General features: G+C 42.5%; 2 protein-coding genes across 3 annotated transcripts in view; both read right to left on the bottom strand.

Annotated features, from left to right (window-relative positions):
• LOC141106854 (uncharacterized) overlaps positions 1-4,223 on the bottom strand; it is a 53,342-nt gene extending 49,119 nt beyond the window's left edge. The window contains exon 1 of the mRNA XM_073597784.1: positions 4,172-4,223. The gene's annotated coding sequence lies outside the window, so the exon portion shown is untranslated. The remainder of the gene's footprint in view (positions 1-4,171) is intronic.
• Positions 4,224-8,483: 4,260 nt separating this feature from the next.
• On the bottom strand, positions 8,484-21,584 carry LOC141104841 (uncharacterized). 2 transcript variants are annotated; one of them, XM_073594621.1, is made up of 4 exons: positions 21,466-21,584; positions 20,783-20,880; positions 20,530-20,671; positions 8,484-11,612 (listed from the first exon to the last, which is right to left on the bottom strand). In XM_073594621.1, exons 1-4 carry the CDS (start codon positions 21,509-21,511, stop codon positions 10,378-10,380), a joined length of 1,521 nt encoding a protein of 506 aa, XP_073450722.1. In that variant the 5' UTR covers positions 21,512-21,584; the 3' UTR covers positions 8,484-10,377. The 2 variants fall into 2 exon arrangements, with proteins under 2 accessions (XP_073450722.1, XP_073450723.1); XM_073594622.1 differs by having other exon boundaries at positions 8,484-11,609.
• Positions 21,585-21,632: the final 48 nt, after the last annotated feature.

Below are 21,632 nucleotides of genomic sequence, written 5' to 3'. Positions count from 1 at the left end.
GACAGTTGGATAAATGGTTCTATATTTAGGATGTATCTGGTTTATAAACCAGAGGCTCTGGATGGCCAGTTGGATAAATGGATCATTATATAGGATGTATCTGGTCTATAAACCAGAGACTCTGGGTGGACAGTTGGATAATTGCTTCTATGTTTAGGAAGTATCTGGTCTATAAACCAGAGGCTCTGGGTGGACAGTTGGATACATGGCTCTATATTTATGATGTATCTAGTCTATAAACCAGAGACTCTGGAGTAAAAGTTGGAGAAATGGTTCTATTATTAGGATGTATCTGGTCTATAAACCAGAGACTCTGCAGTAAAAGTTTGCAAAATGGTTCTATATTTAGGATGTTATCTGATCTATAAACCAGAGACTCTGAAGTTCTGAAGTAAAAGGTGGATAAATGGTTTTATATTTAGGATGTATCTCATCCATAAACCAGGAGCTCTGGATGGAAGTTGGATAAATGGTTCTATATTGAGGATGTAGCTGAGCATTGAGAATATTGTGGATAAACCAGAGCCTCTGGATGGACAGTTGGATAAATGGTTCTATATTTAGGATGTATTAGGTTTATAAACCAGAGGCTCTGGATGGCCAGTTGGATAAATGGTTCTATATATAGAATGTATCTGGTCTATAAACCAGAGACTCTAGAGTAAAAGTTGGAGAAATGGTTCTATTATTAGGATTTATCTGGTCTATAAAACAGAGACTCTGGGTGGACAATTACATAATTGCTTCTATGTTTAGGATGTATCTGGTCTATAAACCAGAGGCTCTGGGTGGACAGTTGGATAATTGGCTCTATTTTTATGATGTATCTAGCCTATAAACCAGAGACTCTGGAGTAAAAGTTGGTGATATTGATCTATAGTTAGGATGTATGTTGTCTATAAACCAGAGGTTCTGGATGGACAGTTGGATAAATGGCTCTATATTTAGGATGTATGTTGTCTATAAACCAGAGGCTCTGGGAGGCCAGATGGATAAATGTTTTTTATATATATATATATATATATATATATATATATATATATATATATATATATATATATATATATATATATATAAAATGTATCTGGTCTATAAACCAGAGACTCTGGAGTAAAAGTTGGAGAAATGGTCCTTTATTTAGGATGTAGCTGGTCTATAAATCAGAGACTCTGGGTGGACAGTTGGATAAATGCCTCTATGTTTAGGATGTATCTGGTCTATAACCCAGAGACTCTGAAGTTCTGAAGTAAAAGGTGGATAAATGCTTTTATATTTCGGATGTATCTGGTCTATAGATCAGAGGAAATCAATTGCCAGTTGGATAAACGGTTCTATATTTAGGATGTATCCGGTCTATAAACCAGAGACTCTGTAGTAAAAGTTGGAGAAATGGTTCTATATTTGGGGATGCATCTGGTCTATAAATCAGAGGCTCTGGCTTTACAGTTGGATAAATGGTTCTATATTTTGGATGTATCTGACCAAAAAAACAGAGACTCTGGAGTAAAAGTTGTAAAAATGGTTCTATATTGAGGATGTAGCTGGTCTATAAACCAGAGCCTCTGGATGGACAGTTGGATAAATGGTTCTATATTTAGGATGTATCTGATCTATAAACCAGAGGCTCTGGATGGACAGTTGGATAAACAGTTCTATATTTAGGATATATTGGGTCTATAAACCAGAGGCTCTGGATGGACAGTTGGGTAAATAGTTCTATATTTAGAAAGTATCTGGTCTATAAACCAGAGACTCTGGAGTAAAAGTTGGATAAATGGTTCCATTTTAGGCTGTATCTGGTCTATAAACCAGAGGCTCAGGATGGACAGCTGGATTAATGGCTCTATGTTTATTATCTGATCTACAACCCCTGGCAAAAATTATGGAATCACCAGTCCCTGAGGATGTTCCTTCAGTTGTTTATTATTGTAGAAAAAAAGCAGATCACAGACATGGCCAAAAACTAAAGGCATTTCAAATGGCAACTTTCTGGCTTTAAGAAACACTAAAAGAAATCAAGAAAAATAATTGTGGTGGCCAGTAACAGTTAGATTTATAGAACAAGCACAGGGAATAAATTATGGAATCACTCAACTCTGAGGAAAAAATTATGGAATCATGAAAAACAAACAAACAAAATAACACTCCAACAGATCACTAGTACTAGAGTGATAAACAGTACTCTTCATCAATCTGGCTCCAGCCTTCTCTGATTGCTGTTGCCAAATCATCTTTGCAGGTTGGAGCCTTGTCATGGACCATTTTCTTTAACTTCCACCACAGATTTTCAATTGGATTGAGATCTGGACTGTTTGCAGGCCATGACATTGACCTTATGTGACTTTCTTCAAGGAATTTTTTCCCAGTTTTTGCTTTATGGCAAGATGCATTATCATCTTGATAAATGATTTCATCATCCCCAAACATCCTTTCAATAGATGGGATAAGAAAAGTGTCCAAAATTTCAATGTAAACCTGTGCATTTATTGAAGATTTAATGACAGCCATCTCCCCAGTGCCTTTACCTGACATGCAGCCCCATATCATAATTGACTGTGGAAATTTGCATGTTTTCTTCAGACAGTCATCTGCATAAATCTCATTGCCCAATGCAGATTCGAGATTCATCACTGAATATGACTTTCATCCAATCATCCACAGTCCACGATTGCCTTTTCCTTAGCCCATTGTAACCTTGTTTTTTGTGTTTAGGTGTTAGAGATGGCTTTCTTTTAGCTTTTCTGTATGTAAATCCCATTTCCTTTAGGCGGTTTCTTACAGTTTGGTCACAGATGTTGACTCCAGTTTCCTCCCATTTGTTCCTCATTTGTTTTGTTGTACATTTTCTGTTTTCAAGGCATATTGCTTTAAGTTTTCTGTCTTGACACTTTGATGTCTTCCTTGGTCTACCAGTATGCTTGCCTTTAACCACCTTCCCATGTTGTTTGTATTTGGTCCATGTTTTAGACACAGCCGACTGTGAACAACCAACATCTTGTACAACACTGCGTGATGATTTACCCTCTTTACCTACATACTAACAAGCAGATTTAATCTGATGCAGGTGTTAGTGTTTGTAATGAAAATTTACAGGGTGATTCCATAATTTTTTCCTCAGAATTGAGTGATTCCATAATTTATTCCCTGTGCTTGTTCTATAAATCTAACTGTTACTGGCCACCACAATTATTTTTCTTGATTTCTTTTAGTGTTTCTTAAAGCCAGAAAGCTGCCATTTGAAATACCTTTAGTTTTTGGCTATGTCTGTGATCTGCTTTTTTTCTACAACAATAAACAACTGAAGGAACATCCTCAGGGACTGGTGATTCCATAATTTTTGCCAGGGGTTGTATAAACCACAGACTCTGGGTGGACAGCTGGATAAATGGATCTATATTTATGATGTATTTAGTCTTTAAACCTGAGATGCTGTGTATGGACAGCTGGATTAATGGTTCTATATTTAGGATGTAGCTGGTCTATAAACCAGAGACTCTGGATGGACAGTTGGATGAATGCTTCTATGTTTAGGATGTATCTGGTCTATAAACCAGAGACTCTGCAGTAAAAGTTTGCAAAATGGTTCTATGTTTAGGATGTATCTGGTCTATAAACCAGAAACTCTGAAGTTCTGAAGTAAAAGTTGGAGAAATGGTTCTATATTTGGGATGTATGTGGTCTATAAATCAGAGGTTCTTGATGGACAGTTGGATACATGGCTCTATATTTAGGATGTTTCTGGTCTATAAACCAAACACTCTGGAGTAGGGATGAGCTTTGAGTTCGAGTCGAACTCATGTTCGACTCAAACATTGGCTGTTCGCAAGTTCGCCGGACAGGGAACAATTTGGGGAAGTTACACTTACAAATGCAGTGTGGCAACTTATGAACAACTTCGACTTACGAACAAACCTATAGTCCCTATTGTGTTCGTAACTCAGGGACTTCCTGTAAACCAGAGGCTCTGGATGGACAGTTGAATAAATAGCTCTATATTTAGGATGTATCTGGCCTATGAACCAGAGGCTCTGTGTACCTATTATAATACTCTATATATACGTCTGTATAGTAGTATCTGCTGGAGGTAAAAGACATCACAGTGACTATCAAGGAAGAGGATGGACATGATGTGGGAGGTTACTGGGTGTAAATATAAAATAATTTGTATTACCTCCTTTGCTGCCGATTGCAAGGATATCCTTCTCTGCTTCCTGCAAACTGTCTTATCTCTAGGAACCGCCCGTCTGTAGTTGAAATCACTTCCTGTCTTCTATCAATTCCTGTCTCTGCGTTCCACTGAAAATAAGTGAGATCAGAACCTTGTAGAGAAAAAAACTGCAGCCTGTGTTTTTAAATACTTTGAAAGCTGCTTCTTGGATTGTTCTTCAGTTTTGGTGCCTAACCACTTGCCATATACAGTAACCATTGTATAAAAACAACAAGACGGTGGGCTCCTGAAGGTTGGGGGCTGTATAAGAATGGCCTCCCCTTTGCACTGCTCATGTGCACCCTCTAGAGTGTGCAGCAGCATGCTCTGTAATCACTTAGCCCTTCAGACACGGCAGATCAAAGAGCAGGGTACAAGACCAATTAAATTTGCCCTGTCCTATGTGATCACTGTGACCAATCACAGCCATCACAAATTTGAACAAAAGCTGCATGTTGGTGCCACCATAAGCACAGTACAGTGTCACCAGAGCAGCCAACTAATGTCCCTGATCATTACCAACTCCAGTACAGTATCACCATACCATTGCAACCAGCAACCGTGTTCTTTTTGCTAGCCATCCCAGTACAAAATCACCAGGCAACAGTGTTCCTGATAGCTGCCACCCCATGACACTGTCACAACACTAGTGTAAGCCAATAACAGTGTTCCCGATCACCGCTACACAAGTCCTACTGTCACCAGACGAGTGCAGCCATTGGCAGTGTTCTTGATCACTCCCACAGAAGTCCCAGTGTCACCTAACCAGTGTCAGCCAGCAACACTGTTCTTGATTACCACTACATTAGTTCCAAAGCCACCATACCAGTGTAAGCCAATTACACGGTTTCTGATCACTTGCCAAATCAGTTCCAGTGTCACCAGACCATTGTAAGCCACCAACATCATTTCTGATCAATGCTACATGTGTCCCAGTGTAAGCCAGTAACAGTGTTCCCAATCTCCACTACACCAGTCCTACTGTAACCAGACCAGTGCAGCCAGCAACAGTGTTCCTGATCACCAGCTTGAGTCCCATTGTCCCCAGACCAGTGTAAGTTAGAAATAGTGTTCCTGATCACCGCCACACCAGTCCCAGTACCTGATTGCTGACCACATTACTGTCTGCCGTCATACCTGACCCATCTGTGTATCCCACTAAGTTCCAGAGACACCAGTCCCAGCCAACCCCTGCAGACAACTGCACTCCTTGAACCACAGGAACTCTATTGTTCACCCTTTGTTCATCCTCCTATACTTCCTGGTCAGTGAGCATGGCATTCCTGGGGACAACCACATATCAATAGGTTAGGCTTGCTTGGCTTACAGGTACAGGGACTGCTACAGGTGACAACACAGAGATGTATTCCCTTACCACTTGTAGATAGACAACCATTACCATACACTATTTTTATATGCAATGCTGGTTGATTTTTGGGACACACAAGATACAATGTTTGGTACATAATCAACCCATAAACACAAACGAATACTTTAAGTATGTCAAAATACCTGAACTGGTAATCACTAAATGAAGGGTTCCGTAACCCTGCACACCAGAGGCCATTGGTATTAGGACATAACTTTCAATCAAACTATATAAAAAACATCTCTGGACTGTATTATAAAGTTATAGTTTTATGTTTTCTAACCTTTTACCCCATGAAATGTCTATCAAGTAATGATTTATTTGCACATATGTCTATCTAATATATCCTTTATCATTTATTATTATGTATTTATATGTGTTACAAGATTTACCAATGTTTTTAATTCTTATTTACATACTATTTTCTCCACACATAGAATTAAGGCCAAAAAGTTCTATCTTGGTCTCATCACACCAGAGAATCTTATTTTTCACCATCTTCGAGTCCTTCAGGTGTTTTTTTAGCAAACCCCATGCAGGCTTTCATGTGTCTTGCACTGAGGAGAGGCTTCCGTTGGGCCACTCTGCCATAAAGCCCCGACTGGTGGAGGGCTGCAGTGATGGTTGACTTTCTCCCATCTCTCAACTGCATCTCTGGAGCTCAGCCACAGTGATCTCTGGGTTCTTCTTTACCTCTCTCACCAAGGCTCTTCTCCCCCGATAGCTCAGTTTGGAAGGACGGCCAGCTCTAGGAAGGGTTATGGTCACCCCAAACTTCTTCCATTTAAGGATTATGGAGGCCACTGTGCTCTTAGGAACCTTAAGTGCAGCAGAATTTTTGTAACCTTTGCCAGATCTGTGCCTTGCCACAATTCTGTTTCTGAGCTCTTCAGGCAGTTCCTTTGACCTCATGATTCTCATTTGCTCTGACATGCACTGTGAGCTGTAAGGTCTTATATAGACAGGTGTGTGGCTTTCCTAATCAAGTCCAATCAGTATAATCAAACACAGCTGGACTCAAATGAAGGTGTAGAACCATCTCAAGGATGATCAGAAGAAATGGACAGCACCTGAGTTAAATATATGAATGTCACAGCAAAGGGTCTGAATACTTAGGACCATGTGATATTTCAGCTTTTCTTTTTTTAATAAAAATGCAAAAATGTCAACAGTTTTGTGTTTTTCTGTCAATATGGGGTGCTGTGTGTACATTAATGAGGAAAAATATGAACTTAAATGATTTTAGCAAATGGCTGTAATATAACAAAGAGTGAAAAATTTAAGGGGGTCTGAATACTTTCTGTCCCCACTGTATGTGATAGGTAATCTTGAAATTAAATGTGTTATTTATGCCCCTGTAGTGGCCACTCCGAAGGAGCCCCTGTTTGCCCAAAGTTCATTCCCCAGCTTAACGCACAGACAGCCAGGCACGCAGCAACAGTCACTCTTTCTGGCTCAATAAAACAATCTAGAGGTTTTCTGGTCTGTGGTCTGCACGAACAATGTTTCTGCATAACTGGATGCCCCCTTCCAATATCAGTCCAACTTTAAGCACTGAGCTCTCCAGACCAGATCCCGAGTGAAATCCCTTGATTAGAAAGGATCCTCAGAAGTAGCCCCCCTATCTCTGGACTAGCTGGGACCATTATGAACACCTGAAGAACATCAGCTGGGCTGCTGATTTGCTTCATCCAGCCCACTACATTCTAGAATCCTTCAGAAGGCAAGGGGAAATAATCAAACCTGCAGCCGGCGAAACCCAGAACAGCCCAAAGCAATCACAAATTTCTCCACAGCCAAAAATAACTAAATTTTCCTAATCATTCTAGCAACCTATTTAGGTGATACACTCTTTAAAAGTCTACAGTACTCCTTGGAATTTGGGCTTCCCTATATGGTTAAGCTCTTAAAAAGTCAATATATAATCGGTTCAAACATTGAAAATGTCTCACATATGTGGTATCCCCATACTTGGGAGAAGTAGATTTTATTTTTTGTAGTTGTTTTTTGTTGGAGCCACGAGGGAGCTATAATGTCAAACACATCACAAAACTTTATCTGCATATAAATGTACCCCTTTTGGATATACCAGCTACATAAGCAGAACCTGAAGTTACTTCTGAGTGACACAATAGATTAGTTTCCCCTTTCCTGAACTTTTTGTCCTCCCTATGGCCATCTATTCAGCTGCCTTGATCATCAGTACATGTGCTCCAGTTGTTGATGTAAATACTGATAATATCTCTTCCATAACACTCATTTTTATGATTAAACAGATTAAACAGTCTCTCATACAACTCAAATTGATGCATAAACTCCTGAAGAAGTCGAAAACTTTTGGTGAAACATGTTGAGATTGACATATCAAAACACAGTGAGATTCATGGTTTTATTTTTTTTTATATTTTTAACTGAAATGAAACAAAAAATGGTTCAATTTTAACAATATTTGTGTATTAATCAGCACCTTAAAAGCCCCTATTGTTTTGTACTATATACTTACCTGAATAGTAGAATGTATTTTGGGTGAAATTGTAAATATGCCCATACTGTGTTTATGATATTTTATTAATTGACAGGTTTGTGTAAAAAAAAAAATCTTCCTGTATTTTCTAAAAACTTGTGGGAGAAAAATGTAATCCTCAAAAGAATCATCATGCCTCTTAAAAGTTACCTTGGGGTGTTTACTCTCCGAAATGTGGTCATTTTGTGGGTGTTTCTCTTATCCTGGCATTGCAGGGCCTCACAAAATGTGATAGGAAGTCATTTATGCACTTTGAAAGCCTGAAGGTGCTCCTAGATTTTTTTTGTTCAGCCTCTGTTTTTATGCCGGCTTTTTAGATGTAACGTTTTTCTCATACTGGAACTTTTTTACATATATATCTGTGGTTTATTTTAACCAATAAATCCCTAATACTACTACACTATTGGAGTTTTTCCTCTTGTTTTTCTTAAAATATGGATCCTCCCAATCCTGAGCCTCCCCTCTGATGCTGGAGCAGTTGGATTAGTCGGATCAATTTGGAGTTGGTGGTGCACGCTGATAGGACCCGGACATCAACATCCCATCTGTCCCCGCAGAGGGCTATATCTGCAAGCCCATACGACCTTGCCATAGAGGAGGTCCAACGAATGGGGTAAGGGTACATCCATTACTCCTCTTCTGCAATCAATGAGTATTTGGAAATGTTTCTTACAACTTACCACTTTCCTGGTTTTGTGATGTGATACACCAAAGGGACTTTTTTCCTTTTTTTTTCTCTTTTTATTTTGCTTACCTATTCATGGACTGATTATAGGTGTCTTTTAGATGTGTGATTGTTCAATTTTATTTTCAAAAAAAATCTTTTTTGATATATATATATATATATATATATATATTTTCACATTTTTTATTTTCATTGAGAGATGATTTAATGCACTTTTCATTGCTTTAGTATTTCTGTCTGCTGGGATTCATATATAAATTGTGGCTCCGGGCATTATTCCAATTATATTTTGCTAGCGCACAAATTTTTATTTATATGTTTTATTACTTCATGGATATTTGGAGTTTTTTTTTTTGCAGCTGCATCTTTGTGAATTTAATTAATTTTTGACTCATTGTGTTTCGCTCATTAGCGCAAGTTTTTTCCACCAGCTCCTAGATTTTGGACCCTCTCTATGCATCTAGACATATAAAAAGTCTCACACATGTGGTATCCCCATGCTTGAAAGGAGTAGAAGAATGTGTTTTGAAGTGTAATTGTAAGTATACCCATGTTGTGTGAGAAATAACTTGTTAAAATGACAACTTTGTGAAATAAAAATCAGATTTTATTTAATTTGTTTATTTTCCAAAAAAGATTATGACAAAAACTTACAGCATCAAAAAACTCTGCATGCCTCTTACTAAACACCTTGGACTGTCTACTTAGGTGTCATTTTGGGGGTATTCGTACTGTCCTGGCATTTTAGGGCCTCAAGAATAGAGATAGGCCGCCAGAACATCAGGATTGATTAATTTTCAAATACAGTATATATACACCATAGTTTGAAGACTTTATAACTTTCACACAGAGTAAATAATATACACTTATTTGCTTTGTATTTTACCAAAGAAATGTAGAAAAATACATTTAGCCCTAAATTAATGAAGAAAGGTTATTTATTTGCATTTTTTTATGAGAGAAGCTAAGAAAAATGCTTTTTATTCTAAATTTTTTGTTTCTTTGCTATTATACTGTATAGTAAAAGTGGTGGAGAAACACAACTAAAAGGAAAGCTTTACATGTCTCAAAAAAAAAGATTTAACATTTATTTGGGTAAAGTGTTGCATGACCGAGTAATTGTCAGTCAAATATCACTGTGCTAAAAATGAAAGAATGGCGTATACAGAAAGGGGGTTTAAAATGAAGGTCTTCAAGTGGTTAATAAGCAAAAAAAAAAAAACAAGCTAGAATCTAAATCAAAACCTTTTTTAATTGAAGATAATAAACAAAAACAAAAAATGAATTATTGGTTGGACCAATGAGAAGCCGGCTTCTTCAGTAAAACATAACAAGAGCAATAATGTACAGAAACCGATATCAACCAATAAGAAGTGTTGTCCATGTATTGTCATATCTGGCCATGTATTAGCACAGTTTAGTTGTATGGTGCGGTCTGTGTGAGTGCGGGACCGAGTCATCTCTGTGTGTTTAGAGGATCGTATTACTAGAATTCAATCCCTGCAGACTCAGATCTATCAAACCGAACCTGAAAAACATTCAATATATTCCGCCCCACCCCCAACACACCACTGTTATCATGAGAAAGATTGTTATCTCGTGTGACTTCTCTGATGATACACAAGGCTTGCTTTCTGAATGAAAGATTTTCCGCACTCTGAACATGAATAAGGACGCTCACCTGTGTGAACTCTCTGGTGACACACAAGGCCTCCATATGACGCAAAAGATTTCCCGCACTCTGAGCATGAATAAGGACGCTCACCTGTGTGAATTCTCCGGTGATACACAAGGTCGCCTTTGTGTGAGAAAGATTTTCCGCACTCTAAACATGAATAGGGACGCACACCCGTGTGTAGCTTCTGGTGTACATCGAATGAATATTTCCATTTGAAACATTTCCCACACTCCGAGCATGTATAAGGACGCTCGCCCGTGTGATCTCTCTGGTGTACAAGAAGTTTTGCTCTCTGAATGAAACCTTTCCCGCACTCAGAACATGAATGGGGATACTCCCCCGTATGAAGCCTCTGGTGTCTAATAAGATTTCTTTTCCGAGTGAAACATATCCCGCACTCTGAACATGAATAGGGTTGCTCACCAGTGTGATCTCTCTGGTGTTCAATAAGACTTTGTTTCTCAGTGAAACCTTTCCCGCACTCTGAACATGAATAGGGTCGCTCACCTGTGTGACTTCTCTGGTGTGCAATAAGACTTTGTTTCTTATTGAAACCTTTACCGCACTCTAAACATGAATAAGGATGCCCACCTGTGTGACTCCTTTGATGTAAATGAAGGTTGTTTTTATTAATGAAACATTTCCCACACTCTGAACATGAGAAGGGATGCTCACCTGTGTGACTTTTTTGATGTAAATGAAGGTTGTTTTTCTTAGTGAAACATTTCCCACACTCTGAACATGAGAAGGGACGCTCACCCGTGTGATTGTACCAGTGTGTAAGAAGTCTTTGGTTGTCAGTGAAACATTTCCCACATTCTGAGCATGAAAAGTCACCTGTGTGAATTCTTTTGTGTCTAAGAAGGCTTCCTTTCACAGTGTAACATTTCCCGCACTCTGAACATGAATAGGGACGCTTAGCAGTGTGACATTTCTTGTGTTTAAGAAGTTCTCTCTTTTTTGTGAAAAGTTTCCCACACACTGAACATGACAATGAACTCTCTTCTGTGTGATCTCCTTCCTGCCCTGAAGAAGATTCCTCGGGAATAGACGGATCTATTAAAGTATTTCTACTGTGAGATCTTAGAGTCCTGGAATGTGATTTATCAGAAGATTCCTCAGACGTATTCCGCACATTATGGTCATCTGCTGAGAAATAATTTTACAATAAATGTTAGAAGAATTTTTGGAATCTTGTATTCAGGAGTCATATATGTTGGTCTCGCACTAAGAGCTCCTTTCATATTGAGGCTCTTGAAAAATGCCTTAAAAACTCCTAGTGCTATTGCCGCGTTATCGCTAAAATTAGTGCACCGCTCAGGCGATTTACGGCATTTTTGAAGCGCTTTTGAAGCATTGGCGTTAACAACCCCTCCCCCCTACATCACTTCCTGTGCACTTCCTACATCACTTCCTGTGCACTTCCTATGCTTCCTTATATTTGGTGGAGGGGAGAGCGGGATCACAGAGCAGATGGAATTTGCTGAGCTGCTGTTTGTGCTCCTCTATTGGCAAAATATCTTTAAACAGAGGTAGCGATGTAGGGTGGGATAAACCCAAAAGTGACAAGCGCACTCAAGAGGGACATTTGTGTTGTTTTATCAGGACTTGAGTGTAACCCCAGAAAGTTCTGAAATTACACTCAGATGAGCATTGCAACGCAAATGGAAATATCCCAGTCCCACTCACTCCCAATCCCAACCCTAATCCCAGTCCCAGTCCCACTAGTCCCAATCCCCCAAACCTAACCCTACTCCCAGTCCCACTAGTCCCAATCATCCAACCCTAACCCTAATCCCAGTCCCACTAGTCCCAAACCCCCTAACCCTAATGCTGGTCCCACTAGTCCCAATCCCCCGACCCTAATCCCAATCCCCTAACCATAATCACAATTCCAGTCCCACTAGTCCCAATCCCCAACCCTATCCCCAGTCCCACTAGTCCCAATCCCCTAACCCTAATGCTGGTCCCACTCGTCCCAATCCCCCAACCCTAATCCCAGTCCCACTAGTCCCAATCCCCTAACCCTAATGCTGGTCCCACTCGTCTCAATCCACCAACGCTAATCCCAGTCCAACTAGTCCCAATCCCCTAACCCTAATCTCAGTCCCACTAGCCCCAATCCCCTAACCCTAATTGCAATCCAACTAGTCCCAATCACCCATCCCTAACCCTAATCCCAGTCCCACTAGTCCCAATCCTCCAACCTTAATCCCAGTCTACTAATGCCCAATCTCCCAGCTGTAACCCCAGTCACACTAGTCCCAATCCCCCAACCCTAATCCCAGTCCAACTAGTCCCAATCCCCCAACCCTAATCCCAGTCCCACTAGTCCCAATCCCCCAACCTTAACCCTAATCTCAGTCCCACTAGTCCCTATCCATTAACCTTAATCCCAGTCCCACTAGTCCCAATCCCCCAAGCTTAATCCCAGTCCAACTAGTCCCAATCCCCCAACCCTAACCCTAATCCCAGTCCCACTAGTCCCAATCGCTTAACCCTAATCCCAGTCCCACTAGTCCCAGTCCCCTAACCATAATCCCAGTCCCACAAGTCCCAATCCTCCAATCCTAACCCTAATCCCAGTCCCAATCCCCTAACCCTGATCCCAGTCCCACTAGTCCCAACCCCCCGACCCTAATCCTAGTCCCACAAGTCCCAATCCCCCAACTCTAATCCCAGTCCCACTACTCCCAATCCCCTAACCCTAATCCCAATTCCAGTCCCACTAGTCCCAATCCCCCAACCCCAGTCCCACTAATCCCAATTCCCTAACCTTAATGCTGGTCCCACTCGTCCCAATCCCCCAACCCTAATCCCAGTCCCACTAGTCCCAAATCTCTAACCCTAATGCTGGTCCCACTCGCCCAATCCCCCAACCCTAATCCCAGTCCCACTAGTTCCATTCCCCTAACCCTAATCTCAGTCCCACTAGTCCCAGTCCCCTAGCCCTAATTGCAGTCCAACTAGTCCCAATCCCCCAACCCTAATCCCAGTCCAACTAGTCCCAATCCCCCAACCCTAATCCCAGTCCCACTAGTCCCAATCCCCCAACCTTAACCCTTATCCCAGTCCCTATCCATCAACCTTAATCCCAGTCCCACTAGTCCCAATCCCCCAACCCTAAAATAATCCCAGTTCAACTAGTCCCAATCCCCTAACCCTAATCCCAGTCCCACTAGCCCCAATCCCCTTATCATAATCCCAGTCCCACTAGTCCCAATCCCTCAACCCTTAACCTACTCCTAGTCCAACTAGTCCCAATCCCCCAACCCTAATCCCAGTCCCAATCCCCTAACCCTAATCCCAGTCCCACTAGTCCCAATCATCCAACCCCAATCCTAATCCCAGTCCCACTAGTCCCAATCCCCTAACCCTAATCCCAGTCCCACTAGTCCCAATTGTCCAACCCTAACCCTAATCCCAGTCCCACTAGTCCCAATCCTCCAGCCCTAACCCTAATCCCAGTCCCAATCCCCTAACCCTAATCCCAGTCCCACTAGTCCCAATCCACTTAAACCTAATCCCAGTCCCAATTCATCAACCCTAATCCCATTCCCACTAGTCCCAATCCTACTGATGGGATTGAGATGAAATCAAATAATGGTTGATAAATAATCGATGTAAATAAAATTAAAAATAATATTTTTTTACTTTTTTAAATTTATTTTGGGGATATGATCAGCATGTACAAATACATAAGTGGCTTGTATAGTCAACTTGGTGTTGAGTTATAAACTTTAAAGGTCATCACAGAGGACCAGGGGCGTAGATAAGGGGGAGGTCAGGGGTGTTCAAACCCTCCTAGGGCCAAAATGAAATGCATGGTGTCCCTGCTCTGCAGCCGCACATGGCACCAGTGACAGGCAGCACTGCAGTCAGTGGCACAGAGTGTAATAATACTGCTGCAGAAAGTGTAATAGATCATTAGGCATACCCGCACGCATGTTGTGGTACACTGCCAGGCCGGTCTTTCGGGATTGGGCTGAAGGCTGATAGATCTATCACCTTTCATTGCTTGAAATTAAATACAAAAAAAAACTCTGTATACGGAAGGGGTGATTTGTTTTTAGAGCTCTGTGGATGAAGAATTGTCTGGTTCTAGAGGACTCTGAAAAAATGACTGGATGTTCTTATGGTTATTAATAGGGATGAGCCGAACACCCCCCCGGTTCGGTTCGCGGCAGAACATGCGAACGGACCAAAAGATCGCGCAAACATTCAAACACCGTTAAAGTCTATGGGACTCGAATGTGAAAAATCAAAAGTGCGAATTTTGAAAGGCTAATATGCAACTTATTGTCCTGAAAAGTATTTGGGGACCCGGGCCCTGCCCCAGGGGACATATATCAATGCAAAAAAAAGTTTTAAAAATGGCTGTTTTTTTGGGAGCAGTGATTTTAATAATGCTTAAAGTGAAAAAATACAAGTGAAATATTCCTTTAAATATCATACCTGAGGGTTGACTATAGTATACCTGTAAAGTGGTGCGTGTTTCCCGTGTTTAGAACAGTCCCTGCACAAAAGGACATTTCTAAAGGAATAAAAGTAATTTAAAACTGCTTGCGGCTGTAATGTAATGTCGGGTCCCGGCAATATGGATGAAAATTATTGAGAAAAACGGCATGGGTACCCCCCTAGCCCATTACCAGGCCCTTTGGGTCTTGTATGGATATTAAGGGGAACCCCACACCCAAATTAAAAAAAGAAAAGGCGTGGGGCCCCCAGGCCCTATATATTCTGAACAGCAGTATATAGGCGGTCCAAACAAGACAGGGACTGTAGGCTTGTTCTTAAGTTGAATCTGTTTGTAATTTGGAACAGGTACATTTTGTAAGTGTAGCTCCAGACAAAAAAATTTATTTTTAGGCTTTTTGGATAACATAGGGAAGGGTTATCATCACCCCTGTAACATTTGTTTTGCTGTCTGTGCCCCTGTTCAGAAGATTTCACCTCACTTTCTGTCCCAATGGCAATTGGATTTTGAAAATTTGGGGTTATTAGGGAAACAAGGATTGGCGATAAAGCACCAGTGGAAACACCTTTTTCCCATATTAACTCTTACAGGAGAGAATTTCCCTTCCTATGGGGTATATTTCCTCCAACTTCCTGTTGTCTCCCTCCATTTGTAAGTAGGAGTCGTTTGTAAGTTGGACGCTTGAAAGTAGGGGACCACCTGTATATACTATACGGCCTGCCCTATATACTCTGCAGAAAATTGGGCCTTAGGTGTTGGTGGTACCAGAACACTGTAAGCCCTCATAGTTACTCTTGGTGGGTGCTGGAACATGCCCTGCTGTGAAATATTATATCAAGAATTGTAATTACATGCCCCTGTTAAACAGGGGCAGAAAAAACTGGGCCTTTGGTGGTGGTGGTGCCACAACACTGTAAGCCCTAACAGATACTCTAGTTGAGTGCAAGAACGAGCCCTGCTGCGAAATATTACAGCAAAAATTATAATTATACGCCCTTGTTAAACAGGGGCAGAAAAATTGAACCTTAGGCACTGGTGGTGGTGACCTGAAACAAAAATGTTCTTAGAAGCTATCAACATGAACATTGAGGAGGAATAAAATAGTCACTCAGCATAACAGGATAGTTACTCAGCATAGGCAGTCTTCAAGGGATCTCACATTAATAGAAAAATTAATCGGTTACATCAGTGTCAGGTGCTTGGTAGCTGGTGATCCAAGACCGATTCATTTTTATGAAGGTGAGCTGATCAACTGAGTCTGTGGACAGGTGCACTCTGTGATCGGTTACAAAGCCTCCAACAGCACTGAATGTGCATTCAGAAAGAACGCTGGATGCAGGACAGGCCAGTAGCTCAATTGCATATTGTGCAAGCTCTGGCCAGTGATCCATTCTCAACACCCAGTAACCCAGTGGATTTTCGGTTGGAAAGGTCTTCAAGTCTGATCTTGCCCCTAGGTATTCCTGCACCAGGTAAATCAGACGCTGGCGATGGTTGCTGGAACCGATCAGACCTTGGGGCTGCGGACTAAAGAATTGTCTGAACGCATCGGTCAGACGGCCACCTTCTCCACCGCTCCTTCTGTGATTAACCAAAGCCTCAGCAGCACATTGTCCAGGAGGACCAGGAAGTTGTAACCTCCCAGGCTCTGGAAACGCATTGCACAAACCTTTCTGCAAGGCCTCCTGAAGACGTTTCATCCTCTGCTCCCTCTGCGAGGGCTGGATAAGTTCTGCAACCTTACGCTTGTAACGTGGATCAAGAAGGGTTGCCAGCCAGTAATGATCCCTCTCCTTGATCATCACTAAGGATGACATGATCCACAGCCAGCTCCTCCCAGCCACATAAAAGTTCATGGGTTTCTGGGGACTGAAAACGATCCCTTGAAGACTGCTGCTGATGCTGAGTGCCAGGCTCAACCTCCATGCTGACACAATCCTCCTCCTCTTCCCATGTGATCGGCGGGCCTGCAGGAATACTGTCTGGATGAAGGGGGCCTTGAGAGGTAAGGAAGTCCTCCTCTTCCTCCCTCTGTTCTGCCTCAAGTGCCCTGTCCATTATTCCATGAAGCGTGTGCTCCAACAGGAAGACAAGAAGGGCAGTATCACTGATGCATGCACTGCCACTGCTCAACATCCTCGTGGCCTCCTCAAATGGTGACATGACGACAGTGCATGCATCCTTAATCAGTAGCCACTGGCGTGGTGAAAAAAAGCCAAGCTCCCCTGACCCTGTCCTGGTGCAATACTCACACAGGTACTCATTGCTACTCTGCTGCGTGTGCAGCCTCTGCAGAATTGCCAATGTTGGACATCTCACAAATGAGGAGGTTCTTGGGCAGGTTGCATTCCTTTTGAAGGTCAGCCAGCCGAGCACTGGCATTATATGACCGGCGGAATTGCTTACAGACTTTCCTGGCCTGTCTCAGGAGATCCTGTAAGCCCGGGTACCTGCACAAGAAATGTTGCACCACCAAATTAAGGATGTGAGCCAAACAGGGAACATGGGTCAAGTGTCCCTGTCGGAGGGTGGAGAGGAGGTTGGTGCCATTGTCACAAACCACCATTCCTGGCTGAAGCTGGCGTGGCGTAAACCACCTCTAAGTCTGCACCTGCAGAGCTGACAGAGTCTCTGCCCCAGTGTGGCTCCTGTCCCCTAAGCAGACCAACTCAAGTACCGCATGGCATCTTTTTGGCTGAGTGCTTGCATAGCCCCTTGAATGCCTACTGAGCACCGCTGGTTCCGAGGAGAAATCTGCAGAGGAAAAGGCCATAGAGGAAGAAGAAGGAGAGGGGTGGAGGAGAGAGGTGTGGCAGAATCACCACTACTAGTATTTTGGAGGCGTGGTGGCGGAACAAGCTCCAACAATACTGCACCCTGTCCTGCATCCTTCCCAGCTGCCAGCAGAGTTACCCAGTGCGCCGTGAAAGAAAGGTAACGTCCCTGTCCATGCCTGCTGGAACATGAGTCAGCGGTAATATGCACCTTGCCGCTGACCGCCCTGTCAAACGAGGCCAAGATATTGCCTTTCACGTGCCAGTAGAGAGCTGGAATGGCCTTCTGTGAAAAGAAATGGCGTTTGGGAACCTGCCACTGAGGTACCGCACATTCCACAAATTTACGAAAGGGGGCAGAGTCTACCAGCTGAAAAGGCAGCAGTTGGAGTGCTAGCAATTTAGCCATGCTAGCATTTACCTGCTGAGCATGTGGATGGCTGGGACCGAATTTCTTTCTACGGTTTAGCAACTGGGGTAGGGAAATTTGCCTGCTACAATCAGATGTGGGTGTAGCGATAGCAGATTGCCCACAAGTACTTGGCACACCTAATTCTACACCTTCACTCCTCTCAGTGCTGGTTTCTGAGAGGACTGAAGGTATAGTAGGGTTGGAGATCCCAGCTGATGAGGAGCAAGGAGAGGTCCGCCTTGTTCTTTGGTTTGGGTCTTTTAAGTACTGTTGCCAATGGACTGCATGGGAGGTCGACATATGTCTGGTCAAGCATGTGGTGCCCAAGTGGCTGCTGTGTTGGCCACGCTTGATACGCTTCAGACATATGTTGCAAACAGCTATGGTGCGATCTGCTGCACACGTATCAAAAAAGGCCCACACCAAAGAACTTTTCAAAATACGCAGGGAGTCAGCAGCGCCCTGCACATGCGGAGCTCTGCGGTGTGATGCAGTCGGGTGGCTGCCCTTAAACTGGCCCCTTGAGGGCATCCTGCCCCATTGGAGATGTGCCTCTTCCTCCCTGCTATCAGGCACCCACGTAGAGTCAGTGACCTCATCATCCCCTCCCTCCTCGTCACTGGAGCAAACCTGGCAGTATGCTGCAGCTGGGGGAACATGACTGCCAGTTTCTTGTCCTTCTTGGGCACCCCCTCTCTCTGGGCTCACGTTACTGCCTTCCTCAACCTGGGTACCATCATCGGAGCCTTCAAAACGTTGCGCATCCTCAAGCAGCATGTACCCAACACTGTGGTCGAACAGTTCGGGGGACTCCTCCGTGCATGATGGTGAGGATAGGGAAGGAGTGACTGATGACATTGGGCTAATGGAATAGGCCGCTTTGGAAGCTGCATTGGCAGGCAAACTACTCTGAGCCTGGGTGACAGAGGATGAGGAGGATGAGGACGGCTTAGTTATCCACTCTACCAACTCTTCTGCATGTTGTGGATCAACACAGCCAGCTGCTGAAAAAAAGGACAAGCGTGCCCCACGGCCACGTGCTGAGGATGCACCATGTCCACAACCAGCACTGTTGGCTGTAGACACAGAGCCTGCTTACCCTCTTTTAGTGGCCTGTGAGTGTCTGCCTCTCCTTGGTGGCCTTCCAGACATGCTGTAAAATTTAAAACACCGCCTGAAGTTTACTAGAAAAAGTACACCAGGAATGGCCTGCAGTCAGATATAGGCTTAACTAGACTAGAATGCAGTGAATATATATATATATGTAGGAGACTGTATATATATTTAATGCACTGCAGATCACTGAATCACCTGCCTGCCTGAAAGTGTATTTGAAAACGCATACCAGCAATGGCCTGCAGTCAGATATAGGCTTGGCTAGACTAGAATGCAGTGGATATATATGTAGGAGATTGTATATATATTTTATGCACTGCAGATCACTGAATCACCTGCCTGCCTGAAAGTATATTAGTAACAGTACGCCAGGAACGGACTGCAGTCAGATCTAGCTAAACTGGATACAGTGAATTATATATATATATTATATATATTATACACACACACACGAGACTGACTGTATATATATATTAAATACACTGCAGCTAACTGAATCACCTGCCTGCCTGAAGTATATTAGAAAGAGTACACCAGGAACGGACTGCAGTGAGATATAGTTAAACTGGACACAGTGTATAAATATATATACACATACTCTATATATACATACATACAAGCCTGAATGTATATATATAATACACTGCAGCTAATTGAATCGCCTGCCTGCTCAATCTAAATGAAATGACACTCTCTCGGTCAACGTCAGCAACACACTACACAGGGCCGACGTGCAGGCAGCCTTATATAGTGTGGGGCATGGACTTAACCCTCTGAGCCATAATTGGCCAAAGGCACCCTGCCTTTGACCAATTATGGCTCTCTTTGCTGACAGCGCTGTGATTGGTCAAAGCATGCGGGTCATAGTACATGCTTAGCCAATCATCAGACAGCAATGCACTGTGCTCCCGCAGTGCATTATGGGCCATTACGCGCCGCTTGAATTTGGCGAGAAAGGCCCATAACGTTTGTTTTTCGACGAACAGCCAATGTTTGAGTCAAATTCATGTTCGAGTCGAACTCATGTTCGACCTGAACAGAAAGCTCATCCCTAGTTATTAATAATTGTAGGGAAACTATTTTAGAATGTTGATCTGGTGAGCTGATTGCCAGGGATTAGGGATGCATCTTTATAACCTGTCCTGTGGGTCAGCTGCTGCTTTGAAATTTCTATTTTTCTCTTGAGTGAATTCAGTAGACATAGACCTTTTCTCCTCTGATGCAACAAGGTAAATACAAGCTTTATAAAAATGGGAATTGGTTCTATATTTAGTGTTTAATACTCACTTGTGTCCATATGTAGTAAAGATTCCTCCTGTTTACTTTTCATAGTCATCTTCTCCTCCTCCATAGACTGCTGATCTCCACTCACCAACCTCTCTTCTTCTTCCTTTTTAATCTCAGCTTTGATGTCTTTTAGTTCTTCACCCTGAACCCAAAGATGATAAAATACTTGTATAAAAATGAACAAGGTACAAAGAAGAATGTCCTCTCATAGCTTAGAATACATTTTTGGATCTACATGCTTAGTCCCACCTACCTGATGATGGTGAGGGATGGTGTGATCTTCCTGTGTGGAATTCCGGGAATACAGAGGACGGGGACATCTCTCTGGTGGGTTCCCATTACTGGATCCATCTGTAGGAAACACACACACTGACTGAATACATTGTTTCTATGTGTTTATCAGATGATGGGATTTGGTGAACCCTCCGTACTGTCTCTCCTTTACAATAAAGTCTCCTCTTACCCGGTGATATGAGGGGCGGCTAAAATTACATCAATGTCATATGACTGCCCAAAATCCTACTCACCTCTTCCTGATATATACAGGACTCTTCTCTCTGTACAGATAACAAACTGAGAATTATCTGAACTGTACTGGGATAAATATGGTCTAATATGTATCTGGCCTCTAGATGGACAGTTGGATAAATGGCTCTATACTTAGGATGTATCTGGTCTATAAACCAGAGGCTCTGGATGGACAGTTGGATAAATGGTTCTATATTTAGGATGTTTCTGGTCTATAAACCAGAGGCTCTGGATGGCCAGTTGGATTAATGGTTCCATATGTAAGATGTATCTATGTAAATATTACAATCCTCTATATAAGTGTATATCAGCATCTTTTGGAGATAAAAGGCATCTCAGTGACTATGAGGAAAAGGACGGACATGACGGGGGATTACTGGGTGTAAATATATAATAATATATTATTACCTCCTCTGCTATCGGTTCCAGGAATATCTCCCTCCTCTTCCAGCATGCTTTCCACTCTCAAGAAATGTTCCGTCTGTAGATGACATCACTTCCTGTCTGTAGATTACATTTCCTGTCTGTGTTGACATCACTTCCTGTTTGTGTCTGCTTTCACTTCCTGTCTCTGC

The sequence above is a fragment of the Aquarana catesbeiana genome, linkage group LG08 (genome assembly GCF_042186555.1).
Source record: "Aquarana catesbeiana isolate 2022-GZ linkage group LG08, ASM4218655v1, whole genome shotgun sequence".
Lineage (NCBI taxonomy): Eukaryota > Metazoa > Chordata > Amphibia > Anura > Ranidae > Aquarana > Aquarana catesbeiana.
This window is presented reverse-complemented; position numbering and strand designations above follow the sequence as displayed.